The sequence below is a fragment of the Crocodylus porosus genome, unplaced genomic scaffold (assembly GCF_001723895.1).
Source record: "Crocodylus porosus isolate Cpor-Errol unplaced genomic scaffold, CroPor_comp1, whole genome shotgun sequence".
NCBI classification, from domain to species: domain Eukaryota; kingdom Metazoa; phylum Chordata; order Crocodylia; family Crocodylidae; genus Crocodylus; species Crocodylus porosus.
Genome location: NW_017728928.1, coordinates 10,062,649 through 10,083,325, shown reverse-complemented (window position 1 = coordinate 10,083,325; position 20,677 = coordinate 10,062,649). Strand labels below are relative to the sequence as shown.

General features: G+C 42.6%; 1 protein-coding gene across 1 annotated transcript in view; it reads left to right on the top strand.

The window, feature by feature from the left end:
• CACNA1G (calcium voltage-gated channel subunit alpha1 G) overlaps positions 1 to 20,677 on the top strand; it is a 230,784-nt gene that overhangs the window by 190,900 nt on the left and 19,207 nt on the right. The window contains exons 38-50 of the mRNA XM_019542480.1: positions 137 to 262; positions 1,303 to 1,364; positions 3,068 to 3,199; positions 8,325 to 8,543; positions 10,990 to 11,167; positions 11,687 to 11,848; positions 13,517 to 13,609; positions 15,617 to 15,820; positions 16,066 to 16,212; positions 16,653 to 16,740; positions 18,152 to 18,218; positions 19,707 to 19,833; positions 20,172 to 20,348. Coding sequence (XP_019398025.1) covers positions 137 to 262; positions 1,303 to 1,364; positions 3,068 to 3,199; positions 8,325 to 8,543; positions 10,990 to 11,167; positions 11,687 to 11,848; positions 13,517 to 13,609; positions 15,617 to 15,820; positions 16,066 to 16,212; positions 16,653 to 16,740; positions 18,152 to 18,218; positions 19,707 to 19,833; positions 20,172 to 20,348 — 1,782 coding nt within the window. The remainder of the gene's footprint in view (positions 1 to 136; positions 263 to 1,302; positions 1,365 to 3,067; positions 3,200 to 8,324; positions 8,544 to 10,989; positions 11,168 to 11,686; positions 11,849 to 13,516; positions 13,610 to 15,616; positions 15,821 to 16,065; positions 16,213 to 16,652; positions 16,741 to 18,151; positions 18,219 to 19,706; positions 19,834 to 20,171; positions 20,349 to 20,677) is intronic.

Here is a 20,677-nt window from a genome sequence, read left to right as displayed (position 1 = left end):
TTCCTGGTAGTTAGTTTTGCAGGATTCACTTCCAGAGAAACAGCAGGTTGGCAGTAGGAAGTTCAATATGTTACTTTATGTTGAACTCACACAGCCAAATGAAAGCAATCCTTTGCTTCCTTTGCTCTCTTTCCAGGGCCAGGTGAAAGATAGATTTAGGTTTGTAACGTTTTACATCTACTTCGTATTGATAATCATTGAGTTGATCCTTTCATGCTTTAAAGAAAGGCCTCCATTTTTCTCCCCCGTTAATACAGACCCGGTAAGTATTATCTTTTTTATCTGACTATATTCTAGAGACTTAATTGAGCAGCACAAACAAGAAAGTACTAACTGTACTGTAGCTCCATTATTTTAAAATAAACACAAAGAGCACTTGGATGGCTTAGGGCACGTTTTCTCAATCGTTGTATATTGGCCTCCACAAAATCAGGAAAGTTCTCATGACTTCTTGTATTTATTTTAAAAATAAGAGTAAAAACTCCCAACAATGATAAACTGGAATAATTATTCCAGGTATGTGTTTCAAGAGGTCAGTGGAGGGTTCTTACCTGTGGAGGGTAAAAGTGGGTGGGGAAGAAAAAAGTGAAATTTTCTTTGCTTGAGATTGGTAACAAAATGTTAAGTATTTCGTGATCTTCCCTCCATTTTTCCCGTGACCCTCTGGTTGAGAGAGACTGTTCTAGGAAATGAGCCATAGAAACTTTTGCTTCTAGATCTACAGGTCAAATCCACTTCAGATCAGTCATGCCAGAAGTTGGTTACTGGTCTCATCACTCAGCTGTCTTAATTTACCACTCCAATTTTTTAAATAGGCATCGACTAGCATATTTAAATGTAAGTTGATTGTTCCAAAAGGTACCTGTGAGGGTCTGCATCTATTAATATAGTAAGCTGTTTTCATAGGAGCTTTGAGGAGATGTAGAATAACCTTACTATATAAAGCAAGCGATGTTGAGAGGTTAAACTGCTACTCAACCTTTCTTAAATGGTCCCCACAATTGAATTTATTTTTGAACCGAGCTGGGAGGGAATGTTCAGGTATAAAATTAATTTCTTCTGAAATCTAAGAATGACATTTCATTTTATATAAGTATGATTAAAAGACAGCATGAGCTGTGGCTATTAAGGAGTGAAAGGAGCTCTGTATGAGATGACAAATGAAAGAAGTTGTTTTCACATCATGTTAGGGAATGGTGCAGAACTTGCTTTCCACTATATACCAAAAAAATGACTCAAACATCTTGTGTTCTTTTTAAAGCCATCTTACTTCAAACGTGTTGGTATTTTTTCTAAATGCAGAATCCATGTCCAGAGTCGAATTCAGGCTTTCTTTCAAGGTTAACATTTTGGTGGTTTACAAGGTGAGCTTATCTTGTCAAGACTCTTTTAACCCATGTTTGGCAAAAAATATACTGGACAGCTGACAACCAAAAAATTACTCTGGCACTATGTATTAGATAAAGTTACTTGGGCCCAAATACTTCCCTCCTGGTTGTTCAGTGTCGCGTGCTCTTTTACCCCAAGGGGTATCTGCACTTCAGTGGTGGTAGGGAAGGAATTTTTCACAGCTGTCTGGGAGTGGCCAGTGATACCCAGACTATCTTTCAGAAATGTAGAGGTGGAACAAAAAGTGGCATAACTACGAAGCGAACATCAGGATCTGTTTTTGCATACATCATCCTGGAAAGCTAACAGTAAATAAAGCTAGTTGTGTAGTCATAAGTACATGCTGCAATACAGGAATAATACCAGCCACCTTCATTCTACTTGGGGAATGCATTTTATTTCCTGTTGATATTTGCATATGAGGGTCCACTCCTTCTCCACAAAGGACTCTTCTATGTAGTAAGGAAAGAAAGTTGAGTTCTGCATGCAAATGAAAGCTGGCAATGCTAGGGCTCCTATACACGTGCAGGGAGCCTGCTCCGACACACTGCAATTCCAGTGCATTGGGAGAGACTCAATTAATCAAGTCTGCTGGAGCACGGAGATTAATGTGCTCCAGCAGCATCCAGTGTCATGTGCATCAGCATCCCCACGCTGAAAAATGGCAGCGGGGCACTTTAAATTGAAGCTTGTTCGGCAACTTTTAGTTCAAAGCACCCCGCAACCCTTTTTCAGCACAGCTACACTGATACACCTGATGCTCTGGGCGCTTTTAATTAGCATGGCCTTCAGAGCTGTGCTAATTTAATCACGCCTCCACGCCTCCTGGAGCATGTGTGTAAATACCCATGGGTGTTATATGAGGGTTGAAGACGCAAAGTTCAGACCAGGATTCAAATCTAAAATTTTTGTTCATCCCATAATAAGGCAGTGAGCCCACTGCAAAGTTTACATGTAGACTCAAGCCACCCTTAAAGATTGAGCATGTTGGGATCTGGGCTTTTGACTCAGTCTTACAGACAGTTATTTTGATGGCCCTGGAAATGTCATCTTATTAGCTATTGTAACAGCCCAGAAAAGCTATTTTTAATAAGGAAGTGAGATGCTTAAAACTCCAAAGGGATTTGAATGCATGATTCCCATGAGAAAGTATCCTCTAAGCAGTTTGAAAACTTAATCCTGACCATGCAATTGAAGAATAATATTTTTTGTTCTTTTGGGGGAAAATCCAATTTTCCTTTAATCATTTGTGTAAGCTTGATTTTGCATGCATTTGACTCAAACCGTGAATCAGGTTTAGCTCTTTTATTTTCCTAACATCTTTGTACTTGCATGTCAATGCAGAAATCTTCTGCAAATGGTGTTATTGTTTTAAAATGGTTTTCATTGATTTTTTTTTTCAGTTGTGACTTTTAAAAAGTTTTTATTTTTATATTAAAAATAGGGTTTTCAACTCAAACTTGGGCTTAAACTTCTTGGCTTCATTCTGTTGAACTTATAATACAGTTTTTGCTTTCAGGTCTGATTATTACTTTTAATGTAGAAATGTATCTGCTTTTTTCTTTTTCTTGTGTTTTTTTTTTTTTTGCTAGCTAACTGGTTTCTCATATTAACAGATACTTTTAAATCTATCATCCAAAATTGATTTGGACTATGATCATTGTTTTTCTGTACGTAGCATGGCAATTCTTGGTTACAAAAAGCCACTTGAAGAAAAAGACCTGTGGTCACTGAATGAAGAGGACACCTCAAAAGTGGTCGTTGGACAGCTGCAAAAAGAGTGGGATAAACAACAAGAAGAATGCAACCAGTAAGTGTTTTAACCATTCAGCAAACAGAGGTTGGTCTCTGAATTATCTCAACAGATGTTACACGTATAAAGAAAAGTTCTGCTCTGAATATGAGCTACATAAAAACAGCATCTGTCTACTTGCCCACTCTCTTTTCTGCAAGTGTTCAAACTGCTTGAATACAGTGATGGAAACATGAGCTCTGGTTCTCTGGGGCTCATGCTTCTTCTATAAAACTCTTGACAATGTTTTTTTAAGAAGTTGACTACACAGGGAAGCTATTGTGCAACAAGCTAGAGTGTGCATTTAAAGCTTCATAGCTGGTGAGCGGACTTAATGTAGACTAAGTGTATTCACACTGGGAGGCAGTCCAAAATAGGCACTGAAGAATAACTATTCCTGGCTACTTCCTTCTACATACAGACTTAAGTTTCGAAATGTTACTACTGGTAACGTGAGAGAAACCAGCTGAGTTCACAGCAAAGGAATAGCTGCTTGTTTGAAAATGAACATGTTTGACCAGCGAGATGCAGTAGATAGCAAACCGATTATTGTCACTGTTATTCTCTGATTCACTTTTCAGATCAGATAAAAAGTGCATTTTCAGAAAGCAACTCCTGCTTGCCCCGGACATGAGATGACAGATCTTAGCAGAAAGTATTGGGCTTGGGAATAAAGAACTAGAAATAAGCTGTCTAGTCCAGCTTTTCTCTTGAGGCTGTTAAAGAGATCATCTGAGCAAGTAAAAAAACACAAAAAACAAACGAGACCCTAATCCTTTTCCTAGTGAAGCTAAAGGCTTCCCATAGCCTTCAAAGGTAATTAAGATCAGGCTCAAAATTTAAATGTATTTAACATGCTAAATAAGGTATTATTTCACTTGGAAACTCTCAGTCTAATACAGAAATGCAAATATTTGTTTATCACACTATCTTTCCCACCCACTAACTGGTATCAGAAGTGTTTCTAAGCAAATAATCACTCTGGTGTCAGCTTTAAAGTCATATTAAGAGGGGCCTGATTTTCCATTTCCTCCAATTGTTGAACTCTTTGTTTTCCAGAGAGACTTTGCTCTATTCCCCTGCTCCTTGCACTCTTGGCAAATTGGAAAGCCCCCATTATGTGACATTTAATCTTTCATAATAGTGTTTTTGGCAGGGTTACGAGAAGTTAGGATCCGATTTGCAGCTACATTTTGAAGAGTTTCCAGTATTAACAGCAAAGGCTCAGCCGCTGGCTTTACCTGGTTGTGTTTTTTGGGTTTTTTTTAAAATAGGTAGTAAATTTTTATGGTAGGGAGTATTGTGTATTGTATGTGATTTGCTCTCGTAGCGTACGGACATAATCCAGTTCCTCCAGTGGGTATTTGTGCAATAAGAACACAGACTTCATACAGAAAGGCCTAGAGCACGCCGAAACCTGAAACCGTGCTTAGGTTTTCATCAAAAGTGTCCATGAAACATGGGATGGCTTACTTTGAGCTTTCCCTGAATATGTGACTTGTTATAAGACCAGGCAAATGTTGTGTTAATGGTGCTAATGGTTCTGGCACTTGGAAGGCATAAAGATGAATGAAAGCCAAGCAAAAGATTCCTGCGAAGCTCATGTCCCAGATCCCAGAGCTTCACATAGCTGTAAAAGCATCTTGTATTGGGTAACTAGGTTTATTTTTTTGTTGAAAATTATAGAAAAGTATGATTAAATTGCCTGCCAGCTGTCAGTTAAATCTACATTGAACAGGCTTATGGAAAAATGTAGTAAAAATGACATGGCAAGCAGTGGAGTTCATGCATTGAAACTTCAGACCAATGGAGCTGAAAAGGTGTTAGCAACATTGATAGTGTCTTAGACAGTGTAGCCGAGGTGTAGTAGGGACAGTTGGGTATAAAGCAGGAGTGGGCAAAATACAGCCCCATCTGCTCCCACTGGAGCAGCCCACACCATGCTCCTGCAGATGCCTGCCAGCCTGGGCCCTGGCCAGCGTGCAGTTTCTGGTGGGGCTATTCCTATTGCAGCTTCCAGCAGCAGGATACTGCTCTGCTCCCCTAACCTCCAGCAGGAGCCACCCGGCTAAAGCTGCCTGCCTGGCCAGAGCGGCGCAATGTGGGCACGAACAGGAGGAGGAGCTGCTGCCGGAGGTGAGGGGAGCAGAGCAGCACCGAGAACAGGCCCACCACAAGCTACATGCTGGCTGGGGCCTGTGCCAGCAGGGCTGTTCTGCTCCACTCACCTCCAGCTGTAGCTGCTGCCCCTGCCCCTGCCCCTGCCCCTGCCACACCACTCTGGGTGGGTGGGAAGCTTCAGCTGGGCAGCTCCTGCTCTGGCTCTAGCTCTAGCTCCTGGCTGCCTTCCACCAGTTTTGCCCAATGAGCAGCCACCTGCAGGCGGGCAGAGTGGGTGGAAAGAAGTTGGGAGCTGGAGCTCCGTGCAATGGGCACATGCCCCCTCCACAGACCCCCATACACCCCTTGCCCCCCACACAGGGCAAGGCATTCAGGGAATGGTTCATACCCGTCCCACTCCTGAATACAGCTCCCCGCCCACCCAAAGCCCCAGAGGGAGTTTTGGTGAGTTGTTGTGGGGGGGGTGCTAAGCTGGCCCACAACAACTCCTCAAAACTCCCTGTGTGGCCCTCGGACCCAAATAATTGCCCACCCTTGTTTTAAAGCATGCTGTGTTTCTAGTACAGCCACAGTTTCAACAAAACAGGGAACTGTTTCTTCATGTTGTATTCCTGTTGCACCTAAACCAATTTAATGGAAGCTTTACATTTAGGTTCATGGCGCTGTCTCATATCCATCTTTGTTAAACAATTGGTCATGAAGCATTGGAGTTTTTAAACAGAGGTTTTAAGGTGTAGGGTGAAGGGTGAAAATGAGTATCTTCTTTATTCAGGGGTGTACTTGGTAGCCGTGTTGGTCTGAGACAAAAAGACAGACGAAAAACTAGAACTCTTGGTTCCAAAATGATACCTTTTATTCCAGTTGGTCTAATAAAAGGTATCATTTTGGAATGGAGGGTTCTAGTTTTTTGTGTCTTCTTTATTTGCATAGGTGCTTCCTGGCTGTGTTTCAGATCCTGTCCATGGACTTGATTGACAAAAGTGCATTGTTGCCCCAGTGAGAACTACAGAGCCAGTCCAGCTGTGAGGGAGGCACCTGAAGTGTGTGTCAGATGCCAGCCAAATTGTTAGTTAAGATCTGAGTGCAGAAACTTTGCTCCTGAGGAGGTTGCTGGCGACAGAAGGCTGTGCTTTCTTGGGCAAGAAAGGCATGCATCTTTGCTGTAAACAGCAGAGGCATGGCCATGAAGTTTTGCTGGGAAGGAAATGAGATGTGGTCAATTGACACGTTAATGTGATGTCAGCCTCGCCAAAGTATTTACCAGTAAGAAATGTCTTTTTTCCTCTTAAGATCTGATGAGATAAAATATGGTACGCCAGTTAGTTCACCATCATTCAGCTGCAAAGACAAAGCCAGATGGCGCTCAGCATGATTTGTCAAATCCTCTGCTGTTTACAGTCCTGGTGACAAGGAAAAAGTGTGCATGTGGGGTGGCGCGGTGGGGTGCTTGCAAACTAAGCAGATTTGATCTGGAAATTGTATATTGAACCTGGCGAACACTTTGCAACAAATGACTTTTAGCTGGTGTACTTCTACCTCTTTGCAAATGGTCTACAAGCAGGACAGAATTTCTGCAGAGGTTTTCATCCCAAATTAAGTGAACATGTTTTTGCTTGTGGACCCTTTGCCAAGGAATCCCTCTGCCTGCATGCAGACTGTGTGAATGGTAAGGTGGAGTCGCCCCTGTTCCAGTTAAATAACAGAGCGCCAGCACCTGCTAACAAGTGGGCAGCAGGGCATTTTGCCGTTTCTTTGAGAGAGAAAGGTGAGGGCCTTACTCCCATCAATGTGGCCAGGACTGAAAGAATCAGTCTCTACTAAATGCTTAGTTCGTGTTTGACACCCTCAGTAGATCTCAGTGCTCTAAAAGCAGGTAAGTATGTTTAGCCTCACTGTACTGATGGGAATTGGGATTACAGAGAGGAAAAGGGCTAAATCCAAACAAGATTTAGGCGCTAAATGGGAACTTTGAGTGGAGTTTAGGCAGCTGAGTCCAACTTTGCAACCCTGAAAAACCTTGCTCAGCTGGTAGCTAAATTCGGTACTTGTAGTTACTGCAGCTTGTGACCTCAAGAGTTCCCTGATTGCTAAAACGGCAGTCATGATGGGGCTAAGTGGCTCAGTGCCTGTTTCACCCCTAGGTCCAATTGGGATTGGAAAACTAGATAGTCCTCTGCCTTTCTCCCCTGAAAGGCCTCATCCATTACTTGTGCTGAGGATCAGGCTGCACACAAAATAGGACAGCCGTTCATTTTAAAATGTGGTAGAGGGAGAAGGAGGTGGTGGCGATGATCCCTAATGGTTAGGGTGCACACACAGGGTGTGGGCCACTCCGGTTTGATTCTCCTCGCTGCTTGAGGGAAATGAAACCCACCTCTCCCACCTCCCTGGAGGGTGGCCAGCGACGGCTACCAGACTATGAACTATATAAGCATGGGGCACTCTCTACCCCTCTTATTGAAGCTGTCCCACTATACAGGGGGGAAAAAATTAAGATTCATTGGGCCAGGGCCAGCATGACTCTGCCCTAGGTCTCTTTGTGGATCTAGTATAAAATGACTTTCCCAAGGCCACGATGAAGGCTGGTGGGAGAACCAAAAACAGAGGCCTGGTTGTGTCTTCGGTGTCCTTGTTGGGTATCCTACCCACAGTGGGCACTTTTACACATGCTCTGGGGGGTAGGGGAATGGCACTTTAATTAGAGAGGCTCCAAGAGCTGCTCTAAGCACCACCACGTCTCGTTTACTGGCGTCCCTGCATTTCAAAATGGTGACAGGGGTGCTATTTCGAGGAGTTTTAGTTGAAGTGCCCCACCGCCATTTGGAAGCACGGAGACGCTGATACATGAGACGCAGAAAGCTGCATGCTCCAGCTGACTTGATCGAGGGAGTCTGCGCCGACACAGTGGCATTGCAGTGCATAGGAGCAGCCTCTGTGCTTATGTGTAGGTGCCCTGTGCCACGTGGCATCCATAATACTGTCCTTTTCAGCTGACTATACTTGCTTGTTTCCTGCTTCCTAGGAAAGAGGCCAGAGCATACATGAATAAATCTAGCCATGTGCTGAACCATGTGGGTGATGACCCAAACGAAGCAGAACCTTGGATTGACAATAAGAAACAGCATAAACAGCCCTCCTTCCTCAAAGCATTGCTGTGGGCCTTCGGGCCATACTTCTTAATTGGCTCGTTCTACAAGCTGATCCAAGATCTACTTGCTTTTGTCAACCCTCAGTTGTTAAGGTGAGTTTCTCCTGCCAGTAGTTTGTGCGCACAGTCCATGTGTAACCCTGGCTTCAGAGAAGAACTGGGTTCTTGCAGTGCACGATTGGTTTCCTCCACAACAATGCATGTCCAAGCCTCATACCTTTCACATCAAAATGGCAAGACAGGCCTCCTTTCATATCTGTGAAGCGGTAAATCAGGCTTGGCAAGGATGCCTACCAGTGAAAACCCAGAAACCAGGGGTTGTAGCTAAAGGGCAGCTGCATGCTAAAAACAGTCTACTGTAGAGTTGCCCAACTGCAGCCCACAAGAGGTTAATATGCAGCCCTGGGGCTCCTACCCAGCCACTGCTCCTCTTATCTCTCCAGCTACCTTTCCACCTCCCTCCCTCAGCTTCTGCTTCATGCTCCCACCCAGGAGACGGGGCAGCACAGCCCGTGATGCTGAGGGAGCCGACAGCACAGTGTGGTAGCGAAGGGGCCGAGGCGAGGACCATCCATGCACGTGCAGTGTAAGGATGCGGTGGGGAGGCACTCCCCCTGCATGTTGTACAGCCATGGTGGGGGGCTAGCCACATATGTAGTGCAGCAAGCTGTGGGGTACAGCCCAGGGGCCCATGGCTTCCACTGCTAAAGCACTTGCTGGTGCAGCCCCTGGACACTTCCGCATTGGACAGGCCTGGTCTACTGTATTTTGCATGGCAGCCCAAAGTGGTTTCTTCTTTACTGGGCAGGAGCATTGCAACTAGGTTGTAAGACCACGGCAGAGCAATGCATTCTGGGACCAGTCGATTTTTGGGTACATATGATATCTGCATCAGTGATGAAGGCAGCTGCAGTATACTTCGTTTTGTACAAATTGTGGACATGAAGCCTTTTGCTAGTCGGGCGCTCCTAAACACATCCTTAGATGGAGTTGTCGGCACAACCGTGTGCATTCGTAGGTCCAAGTGGCCGTGGGTGTTGAACCACAGGCTGTGGGTTTTGGGCAGTGGCAGTGGTGAGAACAAGGGTAAGCAGATGGAATAAATTTTTCTTACGACACAAATAAGAAACAAGATACTAAAAAGAAGGCCCCGCCATGAGTGAAAATCTGGTCAGTAGCTCCTTCCCCCCTCCTCTATCTCTCGCTCTACCTGTGGTAAACCCCATAAAAACATTTTCCTTTCCTACAGTCCAAGCCATAAAGGACACTGCACCATCATAAAGTGGCTGGTATTCCACTTCTCTTTGTTCTGCGAATTTGCATGATGCACAACTCCTTAACTACAATGAGTGTAATGATGGAAATATCAGTGTTTCAGGGAACCACAGTTGCTTGTCGCCAAGGTGTTGGCATTATCTAGTTATTTGTGAAAGACACATGGATGTTTTAAATGTTTCTGGAAAGAATAACAGAGCCTGCATTAAAGTCACAAAGGACTATGGGGAATTGGAGAAGAGAGGACTTCTGCTAGCTCTGCACAGAGCATTTTCTGATCTTTGCAGATCATGTTGCCACGTGGGTGGTTTGCATAACACTCAGGAATTTGATAGGAGGGGGACCCAGTCCAATATTTCTCCATTTTATAGTTCACAGTCAGCATCGTGGAGGAGGTTGCTAGAAGGTTTCAGAGAGAGAGTTGTATCCTGGGAGCGTCTCAAACCTGCGTAGATACAAAAACATGTTTAATGTCATTGTCAGTCATATCTCACAGCAGGCCATGACAAATCTATGCAAGCATCTAAAATTCCTGTGAGCAGCCCCAGGAAAAATATTGTGGTGCCAAGGAAAAGGACAGCTGTCTGGCAAGTTTCTTTTCACATAAAATAATTTTACATTCCTAGCAGGATCACTAGGTTACATACTGGGTCCATAAGCAAAAGCTTGTAGAGTCTCATCGTGTCATATCTGTCGGTCGGCTGCTGCCTGGGAGGAAAGATAGGGGCCAAAAAGGAGCGTTTATTTTTGGCCTCCTTGTTTTTACACTGTTTGGGACCTGATCATTAGTTTCAGCAAGACAGCGTAGCTTAGCTAAAAGTCATTGGATCGACGTCAGTCCTCTCCAGCTGATATGTGACCCTTTACATCAAGTCATAGGCCCTCCATTTCTCTGACAGGTATGGTGGCAGCTTTGAAATATCTGATTCACGGTACCACGGTGGTAGTTTGAGCTGCATGACACTGTAAGTAGCATGGTGTTGCAGTGCGCATGCATTTTCTTAGAGAGGCCAGATGGTGAGCAATGCCTGGGAGAGGCTGGAGTTCCCCGCTGCTGGGTGCTCATGTCAGTGCTTGGCAGCTGCATCTCTGAAATGTTCGAGTAAAATGGTAACTCATCTTGTATCCCGGAGAATTGTTTGCCATTTGTGGTTAGAAGGCGGCTGTGACAACCTGCCATGGCTAAGGGAAGCTGTATATTGTTATGTCCCATTAATCTTTCTTCTTCTTGTGTTTTATTTCCCCTGAACTATTTTAAAAACAGTGTGTTAATTGCCTTCATTAAGAATAAAGACGCTCCTTCCTGGTGGGGATTTTTCATTGCAACTCTGATGTTCATCTGTGCCATGTTGCAGACACTAATCCTTCACCAGCATTTCCAGTACTGTTTTGTTACTGGGATGAGGCTGAGAACAAGCATCACTGGGCTGATCTATAGAAAGGTAAGACTGGAAGCATTTAAATTGTTCAATGCTTCTGTGTATAGTCAAGCTTCAGTCATTGGATAATCATGGAAGAACAGCGATACAATTTTAGGGAGAAAGCAGCCTTCTGGAAAATAGAATGAATGCTCATTTTTTTAAGTGTCTTAATAAACCTTATGCTGCTTTTAGAAAAAAGCAGCTCAACGGGGGTGTGCTGACAGGCATCACGCATACACACTTAAGTATTGGCTTCACTTAAATATTCAAAGAATTGTGTCCTTAGATTGGGAAAGAACAATGTTTCATGTTTTGACTTTAAGAAAATAATAATCTAGCAGAGAGGCACCCTTTCAGGCTGGAGGAGCTCAAAAGCAAAATGCCTCATGAAATCCTTTCCCTACAAGTGAATTAAAAATGAGTAACGACTGACATCATTGTTTTATGGAGAAACATTTGGTTAGCAGAGTGCCTGCTTTTCTTTGTACTTGGAGATTGATTCGAGGTTCACAGTCCTTGTCGTCTGTTTTCATTTTCCAGTCCTTAGTCATCACCAACTCAGCAAAGCGCACCTCCACTGTGGGAGAAATTGTCAACCTGATGTCAGTGGATGCCCAGCGGTTCATGGATCTGACAACTTTCCTGAACTTGTTGTGGTCTGCGCCAGTTCAGATCATTCTAGCTTTTTACTTCCTCTGGCAGGTACAGAAATCTTTCAGTTCATGCAGATCATTTCTTTTCTTTTTTTTTTTTTTTTGGAAACTTCCATTCATTATCTCTTGCTTTGGTGTAAATGATTTACACTGGTTTACCAAATTAACTGGATTCAGCTGGACAGCCAGAAGAAAATGTGTGAAGCAAAAAAATTACCTATTATATAATGTTTCTGCTTCTCTAGCTCGTGAAAACTTATGTAATATAATATACATATCGTCTTCTTTAGTTAGTCTAAGGTGCGTATTTACCCTGCCTTGTACTGGACTTCAGGTTAATACATCTAACTATGTCTAGCATCTCAGCCATTGATCCTTATAGCTTTCAACATGTACCAAAGAGAGCAGGATAGAAAGATAACGTCATAACTCAAGGAAGTGTCCTGGGGTAGATAAAATATATTTTAACGTATAAGGAAATGTCATGCTAAACAATACAGACAACATTTCAGACTAGCACATAGAGACACCACCCACCTGCTCCCATAAAGTTGCATCCACTTCATGCGTGTTAAATTGTAGCTGTTTGTGGACAAAGCATTGTCTTCCAGCACTTTAAAAAGTTCTCTTGTGTCAAACTTGTTAAGCCTGCATGTCCCAATTTAGACCCCAAGTAACATACCTACAAGTGCAGTTACATTTTAAAGAAAAGGGAGAGAAAAGAGTGGAGAAAGAAATAATTATTATTCCCACTTTACAGATGGGAAAGCTGAGGCACAGAGCAATTAATGATTTGTTGCAAGGTCACATTTGGCAGGGGGGTGGGCAAAATCAGAACATAGGATGCTTGTATACCAGTCCAGCACTATATCCATAAGACAGTCCTTTTCCTAGGCTCAATTGTATCTGCCACTGTGAGATTTCAGGACTTACTTTCAAAATCAATATGATTTCAATTGCCTGAAATCACTGGCTGGTTCCAGAGAGAGAGTATGCTGCATGGTGCATAGTTAAGTAGCACTTTGACAGTGCAGTATGTGGTATTGTTATCTCTGAAGGAAATTTGTTTTTCTGACTGCATGAATGTAGACTGCAGCAGTGGATTTTGGGGTGCTATACCCACTATCAGCTTCCTCTTTCTTACTTCTGTGAAATAATACCTTTGTGGTACCCAGTGAAAGGCAGTGATGACAAGGTAGCCCTTTCTGGTGAAATGCAGGAACCCATCCTGTGACTACCTAAAATTGTTGGTGATTAGGAAATGCACCAGTTACATTTGCTGGCTCAGAGAGAAGTCAGAGGAAATCCACTCCCTGACTGTATATATACCTGAAACATCTCCACGTACTTTTATTTCTTTTTCTGCTGCTTGCATTTATTTTCTACAGATAACAAGATGCTCTGCTTACATTACTCCACACCTGTATTCTCTTCCTACCAACAAACAACTTAAGAAATAAGTCTTGGAGTTCTCAGGCATCATCAGTGCTGGTATAAAAAGTCATTGCTTAGGATCGCGCCAGGATAAAGAAGTTATATAATGAGGAGAAGAGATGTAGAGCCAGGACCCTTCACTGGAAGGATGGGTGCTCAATCTGTCTTCTGTTAGTGAAGCAGTTCATTGCTCTTTTCAGGGCTATGTCTTTTTAATGCTGCCTACAGGAGAAAGCATCATTCCGGGAAAGCAGAAACTTATATTTTTCTTTTCTTCTTCAAGACCTTAGGGCCTTCAGTATTGGCAGGAGTTGCAGTGATGATTTTGCTTATCCCATTCAATGCTGCAATTGCTATAAAAACTAGAGCATTCCAGGTAGGTAAGACACACAAATATCTTGTAACCCAAGGTTGAAAATCCTTCTTAATTTAATTTTTTTTTTTTAAACAAATTACCTTCTTGTGTTACTGTGAATAATTCAGTGATTACAGTTTTAAAATCCTTCGATTTGATATTATTTTCCCTGTTGAATTTGCTTGGTTTCATGTCTGCATGTTACTAGACTTGGGCACGGAAGCCAGACAGGCTATGTTTCATTTCCTCATTCTTGCACGGTAATATGATGCTGCTGTTTAACTTGGCAACACTGCACGGGAGTGCTTAAAAGAATTCATTGAAATGTGGAGACAAAGTTTCCTTTTCCTTTTTTTTTTTTTAAATGCTGTTCCACCCTTAAAAAAAACACCCCAAACTTGTAGCCCACTCTAGACCTCAACTGCATGAGAGTGCACCCTTTTTATGGAGTCCTTTCTTCTTTGACTTGTTTTTGGATCGAAGCCAGGGTCTAAAGAAAAGGTTCAGAAGGAAGTGTAAGTGAACGATGAATAGGTCCCTATAGGGGTCTCTTGTGGGATCAGGCCGCAAGGAGGGCAAGTGTATGGAAAGTCGGGCTATTGTTTTTGCTTTGAGTTCATAAAAGGAAATGTAAGACCTAGTCTGGGTGAGACAGAGGTCATTAGCAGATAAAAACTTTGCAGGTTATCTGCGGCATCTTATCATAACTTGTTTATGAGCCCAACTTAACAAGCTTAATTTTAGTTTGTGCTGATGCTTTTGATGCTAACTGGAGATTATACTTATGATTTTAATAGCCATGGTTTCTCAAATAGGCCTGCTGCACTGAGTTGGATCCCTTTGTCAAGTGAAATCTGGCAATTTTCAATAAGCGTCTTGACGCCCACTTGCTGGGGTCATCTGATCCCGTCAGTTTTTCCTGCCCAAGTGCAGGGGGGCTGGACCCGATGATCTGCAAGGTCCCTTCCAGCACCTAACAACTATGAAACTATGAAATGTGTAGAATGGTGCCCCGTGCACCTGCACTGTGATGGGGCAGTTTTGTGATGAGAGGATACTTCCTCTTTCATCCGACTGCTGCCCTCTATTATGAGTGACTAGAAAGAGGCCAAATGCATGGGTATCCTGGAGCTGTTCACTTCTATCATCTAAGATGGGAACTGAAACTGCTGCCTCCTTTCTCACGTCCTTCTGAGCAGCTAACAGATGATCACTGCCAACTCAGGCCGTGGTTGAACCAATGACTTTAAGGTGAAAGGATCCTTTATTCTTTTAGTGGTGGTCTTAGTTATCCACAATTGAGGCATGCTAATGTAATAATGCACTTTCACTTCTAGGTAAAAAAAAATCTGGGTCATAGATTGTGGTGAATAACAAGATATTTTCAGAGTGTATTATGATTATTTGGACAGTTGATAAAAATTAGCCCCGGAGGTAAAATGGTACAAAAGTTAGAAAACGAGTGTATATAAGGGCACAAGGTGCAGCTTTAGTAATAGAACAGTATTGTTATGTTCCAGAGAGCCTTTTGACAGCTAGACTTGCCAGTGGATCTACTTATTAGTCACTTGCTAATAAATATTAGCCTTCCTTTTCTCCCTTGCCCATAAGAAGATGGAAAGGGCTGCATAACTGTGTATGTAAAATTTGTCATTATCTTTATACTGAGTGGGTAGATGATTTTGGAGTAACCAATTGAGTTGTACTTTCATAGTTGTTAGGGCCTGGAAGGGACCTTACAGATCATCAGGTCCGGCCCTCCTGCACTTGAGCAGGACAGGCTGCTGGGATTAGATGACCCCAGCAAGATGGGTGTCAAGAGGCTTTTTGAAGATCTAATGAAGTAAGGGGTACCCAAAGCTTTAGATAGGCACTTTCAACGTAAAGCAAAGACCTAGTCTGGCTTTTCAAAAGTACCTACATTTCACTGAAAAATACATTTGAAAATGTTATCCCTAACTAATAAATGTCATTAGCATGCAGTTCTGTCTCTGCCTTAAAAAAAAAATGCTATTTTGAATGATCCAGGTGGAACAGATGCAGCATAAAGATTCCCGCATTAAGCTGATGAATGAGATTCTGAGTGGCATAAAGGTGCTGAAGCTGTATGCTTGGGAACTATCCTTTAACGAGAAAGTGCTGGAGATACGAAAGAATGAGCTGCGTATTCTGAAGAAAGCAGCCTATCTAAATGCTTTGTCCACTTTTGCATGGGTCTCCGCACCATTTCTGGTAAGTTGTGTTTCTGTTGCTTGCACAAATAGGCATGGAAGAGCACGGGTTTGGGGGTGACATGTAAAGCCCTTAAATAGACTGTCCCACAAGCCAGCAGAACTCTGTAAAGAAAGAGAGCCCAGGTATCCTCTGGTAACTAAGAAATTCCTTTTGACTTCAGGACTTTATTTTAAATGTTCTTTAAGTGTGAACGCTTAAAGCCGTAAAATGTATTTTTATCAAAACCATTTTCTGACTTTTAGGTTGCACTGACCACGTTTGCAGTCTATGTCTCTGTGGATGAAAATAACGTCCTGGATGCACAGAAAGCTTTTGTCTCCCTCTCCTTGTTCAATATCTTAAGGTTTCCACTCAACATGCTTCCACAAGTCATTAGCAGCATTGCACAGGTAAGAGTCATTAGTTGCTTCAACAATCCCCCCCCCAGTGTCCTCTGGATTTCAAACTGGATTCTAAGCAATTCAGAATTTCTCCCATTTATCATTTTTTTTCTTTCTAATGCCATTTAATTAACATTGCACAAAATTAGCTAACTGTTCATTGATTAACCGTACGCAATGTTAGCAAGCTCAGCAACTTATATATGAGCTTTCATGTACATGAAATACCACGGACAAATTTTGCCTCCCTTGAGCAAACCTAACTTGCTCTAATGCATTTTATAAATTTTAAATTTTGGGGTATGGCCCAACCAAGGAGAAAAATGAGTAAATTTTTATGAACTACAGGGTGACAGTGCACAACGTTTTGCCTGTTTCCCATTCTGCAAAGCAGGGAATCATTCCCCATTTTAAAAAGGATGAAGTGTAATACCTGCTTGTTTTCTTAGGCAAGCGTTTCCCTAAAGAGAATTCAGCAGTTCCTGTGTCATGATGAACTTGATCCAAATTGTGTGGAAACAAAAAAGATTACTCCAGGTAAAGGCATGTTGTTATATTAATGTAGCACAGAAAAACCAAGTATTTATCATATTTATTTCTTTTTCTAGAAGAATTACCAAAAAAAAAAAAAGTCATTCCAAGGATTTTGGAAAAGAAGTCCTGTCCTGGGAAGCGATTGTTTGCTCTTATTAAGACAATGAAGCAACGTGTTTTTTACTAAACTGCTGTGCTGTTGCTTTGAGCATGCATTTATAATTTAACAAATGCTAACAGCCCCCTGTATAGCAGGACATGAGCTGAATTTTTTTCACTTTAGCCCGAAAGACTTTTTCCTATCTTGTGTGCTACACAAATGTCTGGGAGGGGGGCTTTTCTTTCTTCCAAGCATTGACTCTTGCCAGTGGTACAGCATCCCAGATTCAGTGGGCAAACAGTCTTATTTTATAAGATTCATTTTGTTCTTACACAGATTGCCACACTGGTACTTTGGATCAAACCCGGCTTTGTCTGGAAGACTATCGGGGAAGCAGGGGAGCACTATAACACAGCATGCTACAGTAGTTTTATAGTTTCTAGGGTCGGAAGAGACCTGAACAGATCATCAAGTCCGACCCCCTGCCCTGGGCAGGAACAAGTGCTGGGAACATAATACCCCAGCCAGATATCTATCCAACCTCCTCTTGAAGACCCGCCTAGTAGGGGAGAGCACCACCTCCCTTGGGAGCCCATTCCAGAGCCTGGCAGCCCTAACTGTAAAGTAATGCCTCCTGATATCAAGCCTGAACCTGCTCTCAATCAATTTGTGGCCGTTATTCCTTGTTATCCCAGGTGGTACCTGGGGGAACAGAGCCTAACTTATTTTCTGCTGGTCCCCCTCGTTGAGTTATAGATGGCCACCAGATCCCCTCTCGGTCTTGTCTTGCGGAGGCGTCTTGTGATTCTACAGGGGACTGAATAACCCTGCAGATCTGTAACTTGTTAGAGGAGAAACGTAGCGCTGCTAAGAGGCAGGCCTAATCTTGTCCATCAACTGATTCAGAAAATTGGCATCCTTTTACTGACTCTAGAGTAGTCTCTTGTGTAACATGGTGTAACAATTACATAGGGGCATTGCAAGCTTTAATGGGCAATTCATTTAATAGAAGCTCTAGGGACCAGTCTTGCCTGGGCTGGCTGAGATTTCCATCTCAGTTCTACATTTCCATGGTTTCACTGGATATGTTCGAGCTGAGTCTGGTTCTTTTTACTCTCAGCAGCCTTATCCTGTGGCTGAGCAGATCGCCAGCTCTTGCTTCTCATGCTTAGGAAAAGGAAGGTTTCAGGTTCCCCGAGTTCCCTTGTCCACTAAACAAGCACATCCTTTCTGTCTCCCATCTCAGCAGAAATGCCTCGCTCAGCACCAGGATATAATACATGTGCTGCCTCCTGTCTTTGTTTTGTTCTACAGGCTATGCCATCACTGTAACAAATGGGACTTTCAGCTGGGCAAAGGAGCTCGAGCCAGCTCTGAAAAAGTAAGATTTCTTTACTGCACAACATCTACCTGATTCCTGCTGTTTGGGATTCCTAAAGAAATCCACTTCCAAGGCATCCTGTAGAATATTCCGTTTCATTGCTACGAAGGAATATTATTACACTTTGTGTACATTACAGCTTTTCCTTAATTACAGCTTATATATATTTGCTTGTGTATAAGCAAATTGCATGAGCTGATAGGTTGCTGGTTTTGCTATGGAGGTGACTGAGATGTGCTACCATCTTCAGGATCCAGGCAGTGCAGGTTTTATTCCCTTCTGCAATGGCTATTACACCATGCCCATGCCTGTGGTATCTAAGGCACTTTTTGAAAATCTGGGTTTGCAGCCCTTTCCCATGTTTTGCTTTTTGATATGAGAATTTAAACAAGCTCAGATGGAGCCTCAGTTGAGTCCTTGCATACTTTGCATTGTTTTGCATGCTGTCTCATCATTTCTTATATTGGGTTCTTACGCTACTGAGCAGGTTATAGAACCACTTAAGTAGAAATGATAACATGGGCCTACCTTCCTAAGCCTGGAGAAAGTCCACATTTTGTAACAAAACCTGCAACCAAGTGAACTTCCCTGTTCAGGGACTTCATTCGGGAAGATCCATATAGGATTACTAGCCGTTTGTCACTTGAAAAAGTCACTCTTCCCTGAAATGCCAGCTGGCGGAGGGAGAATGCTGCTTGATAGGAAGACAATAAAGAGCAGGTTGGAGTTCTGGTGGTGAATCCTGCTTTCAATACATTTTAGCAAGCCCTGTCTTCTCATCATGTTTGTGAAGAGTCTGAGAAATTCCTAAGGCCCTAGTCTGGTACTGTCTGGATCTATGCATCTGGAGCCTATATTGATATCAAAAGGTAGGGGTGAGGTGTGGGAGCCTGACCCCGCAGCTGCAGCTTCTGGATCAAGGTCTAAGTTAAGACATCAGAAGGGAAATGATTTGTACCTGAAAGTTTTGTTTTGCCCATCATAGATCAGTAGCATTTATTAGTACTCTAAATGTTTCAGTTGAATGGGTTGAACGTCTTTGAACAAAACATTTAATCCCTCCATTTTTCCCTGGATACTTTTTCTTGGCGAGGAAGTTCCTCAAATCATTTGATTGCTTCCAAACTGGATTTAACCATTTGTGACCAAGTAAGGTAGTCATGAAAAGTATCAGACAACTTTATCTATAGGGCTTGTTACTGGCTTTGATGATTTCCTCCCAAGGAATTCAGTGTATACCACGAAGCTGATAGAGAAATTGTTCTGGTCCATAAATGGGGCTCCTGTGTACTACTACAATACAAATCGTACCCGCTATAACGACTAGGGAGAGGGGAAAGAGTAACTCATCTGCATTTACTGAATCTATGAATTTGCATTGGCTGAGGTCAGGATGACTGTCAGTGCATACCTTATGCCTGGTTAGAAGAGTTATAATATATTTAGTAAATGTATGTTTAATTAATGTCCAACCTATTTCCTCCACAGTGTTAATTTGTTGGTCCCCAGTGGCTCTTTGATTGCTGTTGTTGGCCACGTTGGCTGTGGGAAGTCATCACTTGTATCTGCTGTCCTTGGTGAAATGGAGAAGCTAGAAGGGGAAGTGGCAGTCAAGGTTGGTGCTGCGTAGACCTCCTGTCCCCACTCATGCACCTAGTATATTAGATACCTGTGCATAATGCATTCATTCAAATTAGCTTAGAGCAGGGCTTCTGAGCAGTTTATGCTTAAACCATCCTCTTGGTGTGTTTGGGTTTTGCAAATACCTGTTTAATCAAGTTCTGTTTTCTACTGAGATTTCTACTGTCCATTAGCAATTCAATGCGTATTCAAGTACAATGCAACATTGGAGTTAGTGCTATAATCATTAACCCTAAATTGCTTAGTAAAGTTAAATCTGTTTAGCAATGAATAAAAATCAGAGGCATGAATTTTTTTTCCCGTCCTTTTCAGGGCTCTGTTGCTTATGTGCCACAGCAAGCCTGGATCCAGAATGCAACCCTGAAGGACAATATTTTGTTTGGCCAGCCTTCTAATGAACACAAGTACCAAAATGTTCTAGAGGCCTGTGCTTTAAAAACTGACCTTCAAGTGCTTCCAGGAGGTGATCAAACTGAGATAGGAGAAAAGGTAGGACCCTTAACAGCAAACGTGCATGATGGCTGCTGCTTTTTGCAGCTAAAAAGAGATTGTTTTATAGATATTTTTGACTCATTCCAACAACGTTTTTAATCATATTCTTAGCTTTCAGTTCCCGCTTAAGTGCATCCTGTTCAACAAAGCACAGAAGGAAGTGTTTTCTGTCCAGCTGTAGTCATTTGGGCTTAAACGTGTCCTTAACTTTAACTGTGTGCGCTGAAGTGTTTTACTGACTTGCGGTCCTAAATCTGATCTTTTTCTTGCTGAGCATCTTCAGTTCCCAGTAAAATTCTGAATGTGGCAAGGCAGCCTGATCCAGG